Source organism: Sinohyriopsis cumingii, chromosome 17, assembly GCF_028554795.1.
Source record: "Sinohyriopsis cumingii isolate HCF-2022 chromosome 17, ASM2855479v2, whole genome shotgun sequence".
Taxonomy (NCBI): domain Eukaryota; kingdom Metazoa; phylum Mollusca; class Bivalvia; order Unionida; family Unionidae; genus Sinohyriopsis; species Sinohyriopsis cumingii.
This window is the reverse complement of record NC_142977.1, coordinates 98,851,144-98,871,698: the sequence shown is the minus strand read 5'-3', so window position 1 is coordinate 98,871,698 and position 20,555 is coordinate 98,851,144. Positions and strand designations below refer to the sequence as shown.

At 36.5% G+C, this 20,555-nt stretch overlaps 1 protein-coding gene across 4 annotated transcripts in view; it reads right to left on the bottom strand.

The window, feature by feature from the left end:
- LOC149779519 (fatty-acid amide hydrolase 1-like) overlaps nt 1–20,555 on the bottom strand; it is a 173,301-nt gene that overhangs the window by 83,847 nt on the left and 68,899 nt on the right. For all 4 annotated transcript variants that reach the window (XM_089940235.1, XM_089940234.1, XM_089940233.1 and 1 more), the window contains 4 exons: nt 18,507–18,578; nt 10,199–10,260; nt 7,904–8,110; nt 3,703–3,743 (listed from right to left, as the gene is read on the bottom strand). In XM_089940235.1, coding sequence (XP_089796361.1) covers nt 3,703–3,743; nt 7,904–8,110; nt 10,199–10,260; nt 18,507–18,578 — 382 coding nt within the window. The remainder of the gene's footprint in view (nt 1–3,702; nt 3,744–7,903; nt 8,111–10,198; nt 10,261–18,506; nt 18,579–20,555) is intronic.

Below are 20,555 nucleotides of genomic sequence, written 5' to 3'. Positions count from 1 at the left end.
AGATAGGTGTGCCTATATTATGATCAGTGAAGTATTATCGAAAGCAGATTTTATTCAAATAATTGGTTTCATCTTGAAATATGGTACTCAATCATGACAAGTTTAGCGAATGGATCAGAAGCAAATGACATTATATTCACTTACTCCAGAGTTTTCCATGTCTCCAGTCTCCTAACAAATGTGAAGCAGCTTACAGTCTTTCTGCAATATGAGTAAGTGTCAGCACATGGTTGAGTGCATGCAAGCAATTTTAAGAAACTCTTTTCACTCGTGCAAATTCAGCAGAAACAGAGTAACCCAAATCATTATTAAAATGATAAGCAACCTGACTGGGTGGTTCATTTGATGAGCTGCTGATATAGGTTTTACCAAGTGGAATTGAGCTCACCAATCAGACAGATCTCCGAGGTGAAAGCTTACAAAAATCATCTCCAGCCTTCATCCCTTGGCCTGGATGATGTATCTGAGATAGAGGAATGGTATTATGGGGGCTAACTTGTCCTTGATGAGCCACAGGAATAAGTTAGTTTTTAAGGGTCAGAGATATCTTCTGCTTACACTGTGAGAAAACATTTTTAATTTCCCCTAATAGGCTTTCTGAGTTGTGGGCCATCTTGACCAAGCAATTATGTCCACCATTTTTCTGGAAAACTCATGGGCTGTTTGATATGAGCCACGCATGCAGGTTCAAAACATTCTGAATTTGGATGGAGTTAGAAGATATGTTCATCCAATAAACATGTGCTGCTTGCAACTCTGGCTTCTGATGGAACCTGCATGCGCAGCTGTAACAGCAGACAAGAAGAATGCAGGACTGTCTTGGGAACTTCCACCATTAGGTTAAGGAGATAAATGATCCATGATTGTTACCACTTGAAGGACTTAATAAGAATTAGTAATCTGCTCGGACTCCCTTATATTCTGCAATGGGAATCTGAGGGGTCGGAGGAAAGAATGTTTGTTAAGAAAATTTCAACTTGGGGAAAGTGCATTGGCTGTCAGGTCTTTGGCATCTGTGGCTGGCATGATAAGATTCAGGAGCTTGATGTCCTGCCTTATCAAAAGATGTCCGAAATGGGTTGACCCCAGTGGATAGATTCAAAAAATGAAGACCAAGGCATGAAAAGTTCACAGAGATTGGGTCTGCTGATTACGTCAGCATGACAAGTCCTCAATGAACTTGACCCTGTCTGGTAAAATGCAGACTTGAATGTATGAAGGAAGAGGTCTGGAGACTTGCTTCTTCCATGACTAATAATGTAATTGACATCTGAGGTGACATAAAAAAATGAGAGCACCCTTTCCATGTAATATCTGCAGTGATCAAAATGCAGTCACTACATCACCAGATGTTTGATATGCTTAGAGCATTTCTTAAGGGCCCCAACCCTACTTACCTGAAATGAAGACAGGAGGCTACTACTATGGCCAGAGGTGTTGGCATCTATGCCAATACTGATTTCCTGCAGCAAGATACCCACTGTGAGTCAACACAGTCATCCATTTGGTGAGATGGGACAACAGACAATCCAAAACCTTCATCATTCTTTCTGGTAGGCAAAACTTTCACTGCCAAAGAGATAGGCAGGTGGTTTGCAGGGTTCTTACAAACCAGAAGCACAGAGCAAAAGAGTTCATGGCGGCACTGAAGTAAAGAGTTTCCAAGCTAAGATATAACATGTCTGTTAAAAGGCCAAATAGATACCACTCAGATGATCATCATGGAACATTCTAGGGGAAGAATAACTTAAAGCAAGCAATGTTCAAACCAACTGGGACAGAATGAGAAAGCACTGCCTTTGTATACAAAGTATTTGAGTTGAGATAAAGCCAGAGCAAAACATGGAATTTTATGTTTTACTACAATGAGATGCTCACCCTGTGCTATAAGCCTGTAAATTTTCCTCCTGAATATAATTGGGGACCAATATAAGGGTACCTGTACTAAACTCATTTATCAAAAGATGTATGTTAAGGTAGCTTTCGTTGAAATAGATCTGCAGAAAGACGCCAGCAAGGTTGTGTTGGGAAGGAACTTGACATGTCCTTTTGAAAGAAAAGTGTTTCATTCAAGCAAGAGCAATAAGTCTTTTGGTCAAGGTCTCTCTGATGTCATGGCAAAGTGTTCAAGGCTTACTCACCCGCACCCCACCCCACTGGAGTATCAGTAAAGGGCAGTTGTGGGCATGGCACTATTTTCAGTGAGGTTGCTGGGAAGATTTTTGTTGTTGTAGGGTTTAACGCCATTTTTCAGCACAAAATAGGCTATACATGGCAGCCAGTATAATTGGTGGAGGAAGAACCCTGGAAAACCCCGGGAAGAACCACCGACCCACGAGAAGCTACTGGCAGGCTTTCTCACCTACCAACATTAGCCAAGGCTGAGACTCGAACTCACGCAGACAGAGGTGAGATGGCAGTGATCCGCAATGGTAAGGGCTTTAGACCACTCGGCCACTCGGGGCCCCTGCTGGGAAGAAGCAGAGTCAAAATGTAGAGAGTGGAAGGGAGGAAAATAACTTTAATTATATAATACTTACCTGCTATTATTACTTCGCTCCATTTTATCATTTGACAGCCTTGCTTGAAAACTGATTCTCAGGCAACATTTCATATGAGCAAGGGTCTGAAGGTGGAGAATTTGTGGACTGTTGTGCAAGAACTTAGAAGGATCCTTTGAGCTGCAAACACAAAAAGTCCCCCTCAGAGAAAGGGATTGAAAAGATTGGTGAACAACTACAGGAGAGTTATAAGGATGAGCCATGATAAAAAGGTTCTTACTCTGTGAAGAAATTGAGGATTATTCTGAAAGATGGGAAGGTGTAGGCACAGTCACTTCTACCCGAGACTGAAGGTATCCACTGCCCATGCAATTTTGTATAGAACAAGAGAGATATAACATGTGACCTTGTTCAACTTTGTTGCAAACAAGTCAACCACTAGCTTTTCCCACAGATGAAGTGTCTTGGCTCCTAACTGGAGTAATGAGTGAGTAATGTTTGTCCCAGTCTGGATAGTCTGTCAGTCAAAATATTTATTTTGACTTGAATATGGTGGACTATGACTGATCTCTGAAGACCAATGAAGGAGGTTCCAAACTTCCAAGAAGAGAGAATGGCAATAGTGCCCCCTTGACATCTAAGATACACTTTGACGTGTTGTCCGTAAAATCCATGATGTCGTGATGACTTATGTGTTTGATTAACAATTGCTGAGCTAGAAAATCAGCCCACACATCTGGGTTGTTGATTCTTCCTGAAAATACATGCCCTGTAGAACCACTATGAGAGCTGAAACTCAGCCTGAAATAGAAAAAAGGGGAGACCACTTTAGTTAAATTCCCACCAGGGCAAACCAGTGACCTATTAGCACTTTGTTACTAAAGCAAGCTCAGCCAAAAGACATGGTGGCTGTCTTTTTTAGCTTGAAAGGTCTGGATTTGAATGTAGTCCCAAATTTATCATCTGGTAATGAGTTTAAAAAGAAACTAAAAAAAATTGCGCTAAATTACCCTGTTATTCGGTACCAAAATATCAACTTAAGATTGTTTGTTTCATAACATCTAAAACTGAAAGGGTTCCAGGAAAAAGTACAATGTATTTGACCATGACAGGTTTGGGACTTTTATTATCTTCAATAATGTACAAAAGTGCCTCAGCATTTTTCATGACACAAAAATAGCAATCTTAACTATATACTTACTGAGGGTCTGCCCTTTCCCAAGCTCATGGGTTCCTTTGACACTGAAATTGTATGAAAATTTATTGAGCACAAAGAGATTGCATCACATTCACGATAACGTGAAAACAGACTATTGAAACAATGTCTAGTAACCCTGTTATTAGTGATCATTTGCAAACAAGCAGTTTTCCCAAAGGTTACCTAACAAAACATGAGGTACACTGCAAGTAAGCCTGATATCATTCACCTGGGTAGTAATATTTGCCAGTTTCTGAATGCAAATTAATTGATACATGTATTGAGTTACTGTAGTGGGGAAAGAAAAGCCTGAACACACAGTTGCTATACTGGCTATTAATGTTGGCATCATTTATCTTCTTTCCTTGACCACATATAGGATCATTTTCTCTACATAAAAAGGGCAATGCAACCAGCATTATATTCTGCTGGTCCCTTGGGGACAAGGACCCAATTAAAAACTCATAAAATGTTCATTGCCCCATCCTTAAAGCATATAAATTTACCTGCCATTACAAGGGTGTTAATCTGTGCAGTCAGCAAGGATTCTTGGGTATGTCTTTACCCTAAATGCAGCCCTGCCCCAAGAGTCATAACCTGGAAACCATTGCGATCGCTACGCCAGGGAGCTATGGTGGTGCTACAGTTAAGGCACTGGACATGTAAGTTGCAGGTTAAAGTCCTTCTACCTACTTAACCTGTCTCAACTACTGACTTTCTCAGAATTTTTTCAATGGCCACATTTTTTTTGCTCTTAGTGATTCAATTTGGAAGTGTTTATTCATTTTATTTTATTTATGAAAAGCTATAATTATAAGTATGTGTAACAAAATATCATGTACTGCTATAGTCAAGCTGGACGATGTGCATTTAAAAGTCCAGAACTGTGATTCAAGACCGAGGTACTAACGATAAACATCATGTTCAACTCAAAAGTTTGTAAATTTTGACTGTAATTATCTCCAGTACACAAAACTGCAGTTCCAAACACTACAAAACTGAATAGATTCTTGATATCTCTCAACCTGATGTAATCCTTAAAGAAAGAAAAAAAGCCAAAGTGATGGCAATCATCTTTCCCACCAAGTGACATACTCAACTTGACATATGATGTCCATTAGATGTAACTTTTTTGATCTTCCTGCTTTTTTCCCACAAGAATCTGAATATTCCATTTTATTCCTCTGTACTATTAAAACTGTTTAAGAGGTTTATTGTCGCTTTCATCCTGACCACTCATTTGTTGGATGCCATTAAAAAAAAAAAACAATAGCTTGATCATGCAGACATTTTGCATCAGAAAATATGTAAAGTTTAAAGCGCCTGGGATATTCCAGTAAAGTTAGTCTGGTTACCTGACCAATTCCATTAATCTAGTATGAAACCCAGATCCGAATCAAACACAGATAAGCCAGTATCTGTATTCTACCACAAACAATTGTATTTCCAAAATTTGTGTTTTATTCTGTAAGTCCATATTTTAAGGGTAATTTCCTTAAGTCTTATGCAAAAACTGTAATGGTTGGCAATAATGCATAGGCATGTTATAAAATGTCAATCGGGTGTGCATCTGAGACAGTTGTAGATTTTAAGTATACAGGCTACACAGCATTGCTACAATAAATTCTCATAAAATTACACCTTTTTTATTTAGCAAAATACTTTTCATCCACAAGAATCCACAATAATTTATTTGTATTTAATAAACTAGTCTTATAAATATAGCTATTTTATAAATATGTAAGCAACTTAAAATGCTACTTGTAATATTTTTGTTGTAAACATTTCTTCAGCTTACATTACAAACTATTCATATAATCCCTAACATGTATTGTTTCTTATTTTTATATCTTGTTCTATTTAATTTTTTTCTGTAAGGGAAATAACTGCACAGCCTCAAACCCATGATTCTAAACAGTCCTTATCATAGGTTAATTCCCCTGTACTGCACTATATATTTAGGTGATTTCAACATAAAATTACTGGCATTAAATCTCTTGACATTCCACAAGAACAATAGATAATAAAATAAAAATGTGATATTAAAAAAATCTTATCAGAAATCAGACCTCAAAAGTGGTAACAAACTCATCCAACCAGATGTAATATCACCTCATTAATATGCATGAATGCTGTTCACAATCAAACTCGTCTCATATCTTGAGGATACAAGCTTTATATAGGAAGTATGATCAAGATTTGTTCACAAACATGGCCTTCCTGGAGTGTTCACAAGCTGAACAATCAGATGCAAAACCACCTCATTAATATGTGTGGATGTTGCACATAATAAAACTCATGCAATAGCTTGAAGATAAACACTTTTAAACCAGGTCTGATCAAACTCAAATCTCTGATCAGAAATATGGCCTCCAGAGTGTTAACAAAATCGGTAAATTACATGTCACTCATAATCCAACTCATCCAAGATCTTAATGATATTAATATGTTTATTTAATTTGCATTAATTTTGTTAGGAGTTTTTTTATTTATTTTCTTTTATTTTATTATATGTTCTTGACAATGTAAAATTGTATGTTGGCCTTGACCTTGTTCAAAATCAAGTTCATTTTCTACTTGACCTGAATCATTGATTTGGTTTTGTAAACTACATGCTTATTTCAATCTGAGTCTAGAAATTTGGAAAATCCCCATGACTTGCCAAATCTACCTGTTGTTTACTACATTTTATATTATAATTTTAGTAATAGACTTTACATTATAACTAAGGTTTTATCTTGTAAGTATCAGAACCTTAAAGAATGTAATTTTCCATTAGGTAATAGGTTTTATTTAGAAAATGTTTAGTGTGACCTGAGGTCAGGTAGAGGACTAATGTTGTTACTGGAAAAATTATTTATTCATGCTTTAAGATCTTAGCAGAATCAACTGAATTATTTGTTGTGTCCAGTAATTCATTTGGGCTGAACTTTTATTTGTTCAAATTATTAATTTGCTGGAAATATAAAGTGCCATTCAAAAATAACATTCTTGGAAACAGAGACATGAATTTATAGTGACATTTCAAATAAGGATATATTCTCTGATTATACTATTGTGTTCCAACACAAAACTGTTGGCACATCACCAATACACATGCCACCACAGGCACATCAACACTTTCAGCAGTTGATTTAATTCAGATTTGCAATAAAGTTACTCAGAACTTTAATCACTATGAGTTGTGTCTGAAAATTCTATGATATTTGGAATTTAATTTGCAATACTGTAAGCTCCCTTTTTTAACATTTTCACTTTGAGTTCTAGGAAAATAAATTATTTGTTTAATTTTACAATGCTTGTTGCTTTTCACTCTTTTCTATTGTTTTAAGACCATAGAGTTGTGATAATATCAACTTACAGGTCAAGTCTGATCAAAATCTGATAAGAAATGAAGCCTCAAGAATCCTTGCCAGCAAGTGTTTACAGACAGTTGAACAACATAGACAGGGTCATACCAAAAACTCACTTGATCTAACAGCCAGTTGAGCCAGATGAGCTAAAAATGACTGAAATAGAGTCTACAGTTATTGATGAAAATTCAACTGTTTACCAAAGATTTAAGTGGCTAAGTAGAGAAACTTTTCTGCCATCAAAGAGTTTACTGTATAAACTACAATCTGTGCTGGATTACCAAAAAGGCAGAGGAGGCACCTGGCTATGGGTCCCACTCCTTTTAAGGGCCCCGCAAAAATATTTTTTTAATAATTTTTGTTTAATAAAATAAAATGTTAATTTGTTTAATAACATTAATAATTGTTATTATTTGTTTTGTGTAATGAAATTGGTTTATTAAAATTGTTGGTTGGTAAAATTAAAAACGTATTAGGAGATAATTTGCGAGTGGGGCCCCAAGATTTTGATTGCCTAAGGGCCTCCACTTGATTTAATCTGACACTGATCACAATATATTACAATAACAATGACCTTTCATTGAGAAAATAAAAGAAACATTCTTGATATGTGATTAGGCCCAAATGGAAGGTACAGTGAAAATTCTGTAACCAGAAAGGACCACAACCACCACTTACAGTGTGAAGGTGACATAAAATCCTCAATTTTGGAAAATGTGTACTTAAATTTAGTGGTTACTTGTACCATAATAACATCAGGAAATCCAAATTATAGGTCAAGAAAACATGCATTTACAAACAAGCATTAAATATATCAATGATCATGACATATCAACTTCAACACAGCATACCTAAGCCTTCCATATGTGGGTTTCAGTCCACACACTCCACACATGTGGCATGGTATGCGAATGCTGCCCCCTATATCAGAGCCAAAGCCTAACAGTGATCCTTTGGCCCCTATAATACATCCCTCTCCACCTGATGACCCTCCAGGCCCCCTGGTTCGGTCATGGGGGTTCACAGTCTGGCCATAAATTGGGTTTGAACACTCATAACTGAAAAAAGAAACAAAATATACTTATTTTTTATGAGGCTGATAAATCTTTCTATAAACCAAAATCCAAAGTCAAGAACTGCACTATTAAGAGTTTTAAATCCTAAAAAAACTTCCCCTTTAACAGTGTTAATATTAGACAACATGCTTGCAAACTATAAACGATAAAGCTGCAGAGCAAAAGTTTAAGGTCAGCATTTATTGTATTGTACAACATGCTGAATGCTTGGAATCAAAGAAATAAAAATGATTTAAATTAATTATTCAGATTTTCTTTTCCATTTACGAAGATCAATTTTGGATGCCAAATCAAAATGAAGGTAAGAACAGATGAAAGGTGAGCAGACATATGGAGAAACTTATCAGACACAATAAACAAGAGGCTCAGGTGCACCTCATATCACTTACATATACTTACATACCATAACACTGTATAATTTCAAAATGCAGGTGTATGTAGCATTCTAAGATCATGGCCTAAATAAACTACCTCCCTAACTTTATATCATGTCAATCTCATCTGTTCAACTTTAATCCAATCAAATTCTTTCAAAGATAAGGCATAATTTATATGAAATCATCCAAAATCGTGGCTAGTTTACAAACAAAACTTTAATTGTGATCTACTGATTCATATGGCTTTCACACCAATTTAATTATTAATTCAAATGTTTTGTGGGGGGGTTGTTGATGTTAAAGCTATGTGGTTCTTTATTTCTAGTAATGCAAGGAAGTGTTTCAGGATAACAGACTATTATGGTAGGCTTCTGTCAAACCAGCTACAAATATGTCTGTGAGTAATAGTATATACAATAGAAGAAATCAGTAATAATAATAAATGGATGATTTATAACAGTAAAACTCTATTTCATGCAACATTTAAACTTCTTTCCAAATATTACAAAATTTGAAATATGCCAAATCAGTTTTAAAAAATATTTTTTGGCATTTATTTTAGAACTTTTCACATGTTTTTCAGATGAAATTTATTTTTGTCGTAGCAAAATCAATATTAGGAAAAGCCACAGTTGCTTGCAAACAAATATCTATAATTATCCGAAGAAAATTTGATTTTTAATTTCACCATTTTACATAGTTCTTGCTTGCCTCCAAATGTTAATATTCTTATCATCATTAACAAGATCAGTGCTTGGGTGCAATACACCAGTCCAGTTCCATCTGTGCGAAAACTGTTTTGACAATATTCACACTGATTTACCTGATGTGTGGATGAGTGGTTTAAAACCTGTCCATTTGCGCCGCAAGCATTTACTGTACCTTGCCAACTGTTGTTCTAAAATTTAATACTATCAGTAGTTTTACCAAAGTCAGTTCATTCCTGATTACTGAGTAATCTGCATCTTAATTATCACAAAATTTCCAGACAATAATTATTGATTGCCATGAACTTTTACAATGACATTGGCACTAAATTGGGTCCATGATAGCAAACTTTGGGTCTAATCATGAAGTATATAGGAAGCAGTTTGAACATTTTCCAATATATAATGCTTTCATTGTGACATCATTGCATGATGCCTGGTTGGCCACGCTTAACAATGTTGATTTACTTTAGGATGACTTTTGTGAGTGAAGTGTATTACTCAGGACATTTCTATAATCATCTTCCAAGGCATATTGAATGATACAGAGCAAATTAAAGTGAATAACTGCGACTTAAAGGTATATGTGATCAAATTCTCAAAAATGATTTGTAGCATATATAGTCATTACCAAATGCCAACGTGACCTGTACAACTTTTACTTTAATCACCTCATTCAGAATGTAGGTGGGCACATCAAGTGGATTCTACATTCCTGAGCTTGCAGGGGATGGATACATCAGTAAAACTGGAGAAAAACAATTATATCAAATACCTAACTAATTATACTATAGTTACCCTAAATTTGCTCTGGTTTTTTTTTGTATAAATAATTTTTTTAGCAGGCACAGAACTGTAAGGAAAACCTTTCATTGGGTATATGGAAGCAAAATAAAAAATTGCAAGGAATAGATCCAAAGTGTTTATCAATATAATCCTTTACTCAAACGCATAATACTTTTACAAGGAGAGAGAGTGATGCTTACATCATCATGGTTTGGGGTATATTGGTTCTTACAAATGGAACAGCACCTTGTTTTTTCAGCACCTGAAAATTTTAAGAAAGTTTTTTTTAAAAATTGCTTTATCTTCTGCTTCAAGTACATTTTAAGTATTCTAAAAAGAATGCTTATCTATAATTATCTCAAGGAATGATCTCAAAGTCATTTTGTTCCAAAACAATTATATGTGTATCTGTCATATAAAATCTGAAAAATTATTATAGTTTGGTCTCATCTATCTTGCTTTTATTTGTGCTATTGTTATGAATACATCAAAGTATGAAAATACCAAATGCTCATTTTAATGTCGAGTACACCTGCAAATGACACAGACCCTCAGCAGCAGGAGAGGGTCAATCGGCCAGAGGGCGGCCAGACATGGGTGAAAAAATTGACGCCAAAAAAATACAGGGAACCGTTGGAATGACCAATGAACAGTAACATTAACTATATGTGACACATCATTTCTTTTTTTTGCTATAAAATGTGAATATTTTTATTTGATATGAGCAGCATTGGAGGGGAGGGGGGGTAACTGACTTTAGGGGTAACGGACGAGTCTTCACTAACTTGTTTAACAGATTTTTGACTAATTTGATCAATTTTATTGTTTTTAATATAACGGTCAATGTAATCTTATTGATTTGTAATTTTTACATCATCTGAAACATTTGTTATCTTGAAGTATCTTTTCAATGCACAATATGGTCTCCCAACACAAGCTACACATAATTGTGTTTTTCCCTTAATGCCAACTCCAGAAACCAGACAAGGTTTTCAGACCTGCAAACCCTGATGACTCAATCTCAGTGAGGCAGTTGATTTTTTTTCCGTAAGATTGACCAGTTTTCAGTAAGGTGTAACAAAATATCAATAACTGCTATTGTAAAACTGGAAAATGTAACTAAAAGTTTGATGCATCGACGATAAACATTATGTTCAACTGAAAAGTTTGCAAAGTATGCGAAGACTTTATCTACCACTACTACAGTTGCACAAACTCTAGTTCCAAACCCTATGCAGCTCAATGGCTTGTTGCTGTCTCTCAACTTGACATAATTCTTAGAAATTCTTTTCCATTTCACATGACAACGACAATCATATCTCATTCTGATTATTTTTCTTGAAAATGAGTGAGAAAAAAAAACATGATTACCCTCTGTAAAATGTACTTCAATGCCGTCTATATCTGTTACATTAACATCAAAACCATCCTCTTCTTTGGAAGAAATATGTGACAGATATTCTGAAATATTCTTTTGATAATATATTCCCAACGGTTGGGGTTCTCAACAAATTAACGTTGCTCTCCCTGGGAATGATGGTAAATGAATCTAGTATAAATGGTCTCTTTATAATGTCCTGTAACATCATTCATTCTAGTGTTCATATTATCAATATCAGTATCTGTATTTGTAATATTATCATTTATCTTTGTGATCTCTTCTTGAAAGTTTTCAACCAACTGATATTTGAGAGAGCAACATGAAAATCGATTTGATTGAGGTTTTAACTCTGATCATATCAATGAGCTGTGTGCGAATGTCAGTGAGCTTGGTGCTGACGACCATTGGGTTTTTAAAAAAAATCACAGGCAACCTGAAGAAGAATCTGATAGTTTCTGAAATGTATCGTAAACAAATTTGCATGAAAATCATACTCAGACCATAATGCAGTTAATCTATCACATTACCGTCGTCCATGAACTTCATTGCAGCATCATCAGCTAATTTCAATTCTCCCAAACCAGTAATTCTATTTCCAGTCATGACAAGTGAACCTGTCATTGAGCCACCGGATATAGGAACATCTCTAAGAAACTCTGCAATTGATATATTCAAGAGTTTTATTTTTCTGTCGCCGGTAAAAACCATGTTGTTATTTTTGGTTGCACCTAAAACTCACAGGATAATATCGGCCCACTTAATATTGCTCATCTTTAACCGTCCTTACTGATCCTGAAAATAACAACCTCATCCGGATCAACCCCAGCGAGACGAATAATATCAGCAAGTTCATTTCACATCATATACACCGATTGATCAACTTCATCTAGGCATTTACATGTAATTGACATTGCATGAAAACACCTTGGAAGTATTTTATGTTTATTCGCCAAGCAGCATCAGGTAAATCAAAACTGGACATGGGAAGATTTAGCAAAACGTCCCCGGCAGTCTAAGACCTTAGCCATACTGCGTTGCTGGTTATCTTAGACCGTGTCCCTTTTTTTTAAGTGTTTATGCTGTGTCCTGCTGCTTTTTTGAGTGCCATACTGGCAGCTGTTCCAACAGCACCAAGTGCAGCTGCTTTTGCAACAGCTGGAGCTGAAATTAGTGCTGGTAATGCCACTAGAAATTGAAATATACCACCGGTTTTTGTTGTGTCACTGATCGTATTTACAGAAAGATCAAGTCTCACACCAGCTCTTGATTTCTTGGCATCATTGTAGTGTTTGAGTTGACGTTCAGTCAATGATAATTTATTTGTGCCCTGCAATGCCACTGATTTCAGAGTTATTTTTGCCCCAGAATTTTTCTGCAATGCATATTGTAGATTTTTGATCTGACCAGGTGTCAGAGTAACATCATGAATGATTTAATTACATGATCAGAAAACACTTATATGTTCGGAAAGCATTTACATGTTTTCTATGGGCGCATCGATGACTCTCATTCATCCGCCAACACCTTCAAGCAATATTGTTTTGTCTGAGAGTATAACAGCGATTGATCTGTAACCACCATCTGGAGCAGGACCAACAGTCGCTTGCACATGTACATTGTTGTTGTTGTAGGGTTTAACGCCATTTTTCAGCACAACGATAGGCTATACATGGTGGCTAGTATTACTGGTCGAGGAAGAACCCGGGAAAACCCCAGAAAGAACCACCGACTCACGAGAAGTTACTGGCAAGCTTTCTCACATACCCACATTAGCCAAATCCGAGACTTGAACCCACGCAGACAGAGGTGAGATGGCAGCAATCTGTAACGGAGAGCGCTTTAGACCACTTGGTCACATGACATGAAATAAGATGTTTCTAAGGCATTCATGCAGTGCAAACAAATGGCATGGTGACCAAGGTAAGTCATGAATCTGATCAAATAAATCGGCCTAAAATGACCTTTAATTTTGAATTAAAATCACTGACAGATAGTATACGAAGTAATTTAATCATAATTAAGAAAACCAGGTAAACGGTTCATTAACAAATTTCTGTTTTCTTAACCTGTGCATCGAAGATATTACTATAAGCTACTGGGAAGCTTTCTGACGTACCCACATTGGCTGAATCCGAGACTCGAACACATGCAGACAGAGGTGAGATGGCAGTGGTCTGTAACGGAGAGCACTTTAGACCACTCAGCCCCCCCACACATGTACGTCAATGACTGACTGAATAAATCCAGATGTTCCAATGAGAAATAATAGATTGGATACAGTATTGAGAAGTCCCGCTGAGATATCTGTAGGCCAGAGTCAACATTCAGATCATGTCTCATAAATCTCATCAAACTACGATATGCCCATGCAATGTTGTTTTGGTCAAAATTCAGTATTATGTCTGCAGATGGTTCTTGATGTCCATTTATGATACCTGGTGGCACACTGAAATGCCATGAATATTTATCATGGTGCTGAAATTCCCTGCTGCGATGCAATCTGCCATGAATATGTTTCTGCTGTGCCTGAAGCTGTGTCTGTGGTCATTGTCAGCCATGGCAATGTTGATCTGCCACCACTATTCATGAACGATAATAACCATTGTTCTTCAGTCATCGACGGACTTATCGTTGGCATCCAAAATGCTAGATGTTAGTGTTACTTTACCAGCACCACCCGCACCAATCCCAGTGTGCCAGATAGTATAGTTGTCTGTGGCTCCTCAAACTAGTGCAACTGTATGTTTTGCTATGAAGATAACTTTCCTAACATGTCTACAAAATCCGAAGATATGTGACAGTGGTATCAAACATGAAAATCCACCATCTGAGTTAACCTGAGATTGCCGTGCTGCAAATCCCAGGTTGAATTCTGGTTTAACACTCTGTAGTCTCACAAAAGCAGTGGCTGGTCGAGGTATCATTCCAGCTGGTTGAGGATCAATGGTGCTAACCATCTGCACCATGAGATGCTGCTTATCATCAGGAATGTCAGTAATGTCCTTCATGTCAGTAATGTCCTTCATGAACATCATGGATAGACCTGAGGACCATGAATACTCATTGCTGTATCTTGCAAGACCGATAATTGTTGTAGTAACATCAATGTTAGATGGAAGATTTGATTTCTCTACCATCAATTATATATCTGGCACTGTTAAACAATGCAATAATAGCGTTCTTAATGAATCCACATCGTTAATTCGCTGCATATGCGGTATCATCATTTTTCACAAGTTTACCATGAACTTCAGTAAATTCCTCAGCCGGCAAGAAATACCTTGATGTATCTAGGACCTGTAATTTGATTCATCCACGTTGGTCTGGTTCTCATGCTTCATAAGAATAATACTGATAATCAAGTACAGACTCACCTTGGCATCTTGGAGTATTGGTGTATCCATGTCAAATGCTGGATCAGACACACACTTGAACATTTTTATTATATTCGCTGCTGTCTAAAACAACGTTCTAACACTGATCAATAAGTGGCTGATTAGCGACTACAACAGGTCAGAATACAGCCAGACTACTACCCGCTATTAGTTTGCAGTTATGGGTTTTTTTTCTATCTCCTCGGCAGGTTGTTTTGTCAGAGATGGCCCACCAACTAAATCTTTCAACTGCTCATTTGCAGATTGACACTTGGTGGCACCACTTCGGTGCTCAGCAGTTTTACTGGAATGCTTTTTTCGGTGCTGGGCAGTTTTACTGGCTGTGGTTTACGTATTGCTAATCGTGCAATCTGCCTTTGACTGCAGAAAATGCTTTACCAGCAAGATTACCAACAGTGCCAATAGCCTTATCAAGAACAACTTCAATGGCTTTCATACCTAATTGTTTTGCATTCAGAATAGCTTTTGGGGCTATCCTCCTGAATAAACCTTGAACATCATCGACTCCATCCCCATAGATCATTTTGTAAACCACTAATCATGAATTTATCACCCAGATGCTTTCAGGTCTACACTGGGCATTGTGTATAATCATGTTATTTTGTTATCACTGATCTAACTGATCACTCATTGTGGTAATCGTCAGTAATTTCATACATCAGTGCCCAAAAGATGCCACTGTCTATGACGCCACCGGTAAATAATCTCTGACAAATAGCAGCTGCTTCATTGATGATTTTGTGTGACTTGTTGCCAGCTCATCTTCCACTAATCAAAATTTTTAGTCGATCAACATCAGCAAGAATGTTATTTAAACAGAGTTTAACTTGAATCAACGGCAATTTAGAGATCATATCACCACCTTGTTTCCGATGACATCAGTCATGAGTGGCAAGGCCACTTCCAGTTACTCCTTCAGGTGGTTAATCATATGGATTTGGTTCAGGATAGTGCTGCTTGAGTGCATTTAATGTAGCTTTTTCGTTTTTCTTCACTGTTTAAAGCCCATCTTTTATTCTTTCTTCTCCTACTTTTTTAAATCGACGCATCCATTCTTTTCTGTTTCCCTTCAATTCTTCTCTTGTAGTATATTCTTCTACAGTTTTTTAAAAAGATTTCAAAATATTTGTTGCCAGTGTTGGCTTGCTGAGTATTAGAACCATTCTGAAATACATCTTTGACCCAACTGGCGGCTTTTAAAGTGTAAATATATTCGGGTTTTATGTATTGTTCTCTATGACCATATCTAAATGTTAAATACTTGGTCTGGATCCCTGATAGCTCTAATACCTCTATCAGTAAATTTATCTATTATTCTGGTTTTAGCTTTTCGTGGTGCAGAAAATCAATGGGCTAATAACACTTGTCTATCTGAAATTTGAGACTGGGATCATACTTAGTCTATGTGAAGGCTCTGAGCTCATTGGTTCAAGGTCTTTCTTGAGAGCTCTGCTAATGTTTACACAATATAAACTCCACATAGTAGTTATTCTTACATGATCAATGATAAGACTGATACATTTTTAATGCATTACTTTAAACAAAAACATTGTGCGACTGTGATTAGATTTTTAACATAGCTTTAACAATTTTTCAGTCATATCGCTACTATGTCTGCAGTGTGGCAGTTTATAGTGATGTCTAGCACTGGGGCATCATGTAGCATGAAGTCCCACCCAGTCACATTATCCTGACATCAGGCTGACCAGTCCTAACACTAACCTCTTAACGCTGAGTGCCAAGCAAGGCAGCTGTCAGTACCATTTCTGTAAGTCTTTGGATCGAACCCAAAACCTCCCGCTTCCGAGACAGATGCTCTAACCACTAGGCCACCGAAGCGGTCATCATTGTGCAAGAACAAAACCAACTCAAGTGTCATCTACAATGACTGTTGTAATTACAAAACTGCATATGTTAACTGGTAAACCAGTTGATCATTTAAGAATTATGTCTATCCAATTTTTGTATTTTCTTGGAAGCTAACTTAGCAAGATTAAACGAAGAACATGCAAATAAATGTATCAAGACAATACAGTGACAATTAAAAGAAGTACATACTAATAAATTTAACATGTTGATCTTCTATGTGTGAAGTTACTTTTAATATCTCCACCCAGAATACATGTATCTCGCTGTCAGATATGAAACACGACTGTTATGGATCTTCATAAAATCCTACATTTATAATGACAAGAGTTACTCCCCAAGGTACTCTTCTTATAGCTTAGATTTACATAAAGATGTAAACAGCCCACCATAATACACTATTATGATGGGATCAAGCCAGAATATACTTGAAGGCTGGGATCAGACTAACACAGATTTTACTTATTTTACTTATTAACAAGGAGTTTTGAATTTTTTTACAAATCATCAAGGAATGGCTAAATTTGTAATTTATGTGCAATGTCAATGCACAAGTGATTAAATATGCAAGGAATATTCAAATTTGGTGACATCATCAAAATGCACCCATTAACACATTAACCCCTGGAGGTTTTTGTCGTTTTCGCTTGAAATTCGAGTAAGAAACACATTTTGAAAGCTATTTCTGAATGCATCTGAAAACACAAAATCCCAGGTGATCTTTCAATAACATACTGCCCAGTTGGGTTAGAAACATCGTTTTTCATTGGCTATTTGGCTCACGCATGAGCAGAAGGTTAAAATGTTTTTTTTTTGTTTTTTGCTAAACGGAGCTATTATTTTTGTATCAAGACCACTCTTTATTCCAAATGCCCATCATGTCCTACTTTTATGCAAAGGTTTATCTGTCTGTTTGCAGTTTGTACTGGTTTGTCTTAGATCTCAGACCAAAAAGTATAAAATCCGGACACAAAATCAGATTCTGACCACGGGCAAATTTTGGCTAGAAATAAATTGGATCCAAAATATGAGGTTTTTCCCTCTGTATTTTGTAGTGCAACTAGATATTCCAGATTATTTGCTATCATTGTAGAGCTACATCTGTCTATCTTTCAATAATATGACCCACTTTAGTGTATCCTGCATGACCATGACGCTACAGAGCTCGGCAGTAGGCTACTACCTCCTGCCATGTTAACTCGTTGCTAGGGGTTAATGAGTTAAGCTGGTATCAGCCTAACACCAATTCTACTTCAGCTGGGATCAGCCAGAATATACTGTAATGCTGGGATCAGTCTAGCACCGATTGGGAATTATTGTCTTGTAAATTCAGATTCTAGCCCATGAGTAACCCCCACAGAGCCAAATACTTTTAAATATTTTAATTAAGCATTGATGTTATTTAAGTTATGATTATGATGTAAAGTACTGGTAGAAACAAACAGCGGCTTGTTTGAGAGAAAGTGCGAGAGTGGGAGAGAATGATACATATACTCATGTATACTGTATTTTCTTACAATGTATGTATCAAATCTTCCCTCGTACCATTCAGTATATTTAGTGTAAAAGGATTCTTTCTCATTACAATGAAATCCAATTACTTTGATTTATTTCCTTTTAAACTAATATAAGATAGACCACCGTAGCTATGTTGTTATCTGTTGCGAGGCTTTTCCAAATCTATTTCAAGCTCAGTGTATGACATATGGGTAAACAGTACAGTTCAAATGATGTTTTTTGAAATTATCCAATCAGAGCAATGATTACATAGATACATAATTGACTTGTCGGCCAGATACAGATTCATATCCACCTGACGTTAAAAATAACTTCACAAAGAAGAGCTACTCTTATGTAGTGATCTACCTGCACAATGACAGCATCTTCTTTACATGGTTTTCCTATGTAATCACTCATTCCAGCTGTACAGTCGTAGCCCTAAGTAAAGATAAGAACTTATACAAGCAAAACCTATACCACTGATTATATAAATGCTGTACATTGTTTTGTTAACCCTAAAAATCATAATATATATATGTATATACTAGATACACAAATCTAATATGAATAACAACTGTTGAAGGCTGAACTTTATTATGTGACTTGTATAATTACCTTTGTATTTCATCTGTATTTTGTTCCTTTTTTGACGAAACAGTCCAAACAGGTGTAAATAAATACTTGGTTCTTTTGTGGCTGAAGCATATAAATGTATCTGTTACAACTTCCAGTATAAAATAGTTAACATTTATTGAACATCCAGTCCAGGAACACCACAAGCACACCTGAAGTCTTGCTATTTACTCAGGTATGTTTCTGTATCTAATGTCCATTAATGAACTCTGTCTGTGTGTGTGTGTGCGTGTGATTTGGATTTTCATTGTAGCTTTAACAATTTTTCAGTCATATTGCTACAATGTCTGCAGTGTGGCAGTTGATAGTGATGCCTAGCAATGGGGCATCATGCAGCAGACATGTAGCATGATATCTCACCCAGTCACATTATCCTCACACCAGGCCAGACAGTCCTAACACTAACCTCTTAATGCTGTGCCCCAGGCGAGGCATCTGTTAGTAAAATTTTTATAAGTATTTGGTATGATTTGGCCGGGGTTCAAACCTGCAACCTCCCACATCCTAGGCGGACACTCTAACAAGTAGGCCACCGGATCGGTCCACTAATGAACTTACAAAATCATTAATTTGTTGAGTTCATTACCTGTTCAGGTGTTACTTTCTGAAAATATTGAGAAATATATCCCCATTCATTTTGTTTGTCTTAAGTATGTGGTTGGTATCACATATTCAGCTGCCCAGTAAAAATTGAAATCAGATATATACTCCAAATCCATGGTCATAACCATTGGAAAAATGAGTTTAAAAGTTTTCAGGTGTGACAGGCTATCATTTTTTTTCTCAATTGGTTGTTGTCAGTCAAATCCGCCCCATTTACTTTCTGATCCAAATAAAGATTTTGTTTGGTCAATGATCAAATGCACAAAATAATAAACAAAAATAGCTGCAAATGGTCTCTGGGCTGCGTATTCTCCATTTCTACATTCAATTTTGAAATACTGCCGACTGGCAGATTTAATTTCCAAATACCATTGACAGGCATGCCGTCTGTTTTTGTTTATTCAACACCATTTTGGGCTAAAAATTATTCACTGGTATTTCCAGTAACACTTTTTCAGTTCCAGTAATCTCATATACTTCAAAAATCATCAAAATCATTGTAATCATTATTATCATTGGCCAGTCTTTGCCCAACGAAATTGTCACCTAAGAAGAATCATGTTGGGAGTCGCTCATTTTGAGTTTGCTAGGAAGCATGTATTTTAACCAAGCATTTGCAAAACTTCTTTGATGAATGTTTAGACACTCATCATAGTAGTAAACAAATGCTCTACTTAATGATATGTCTTCTGTAGAATTGCAAACAAATTGCAGTTGCAAGAGCAATAAAAGTTAAGTCACTGTTCTCTACTTCTCTCAATGGTGACATTTCCCCACTCTGATGAATCTAACATTCAAGTTTCATGACTGTACATGCAGCAGGTGAGAGAAACTGAGATGAATGGAACAACTTAAAATAATCACCAGAGCTGTGACCTATTTTTATTGATTATACAAAGGATCCATCAAGATGAATATACAGAATACAATAAACTGTATGACTACATTTAACACTGAAGAGAAAATATGCTGATTGCAAAAACAGCCAATTCAGCAGTATCAGACTAACGGGGGGAGAGGGGCAGCAGACAGGACAGTTGCCCCAGGAACCAGAGGTCCTGGGGCGTCTAAACAGCTAATAAAAATTGCTGGAAAATCATTAGTGGAGCCATCATCATTGCCCCAGGTGTCATTTATGCCACTGTACTACACCATAAAAGTAGGTAATAATTATTTCCA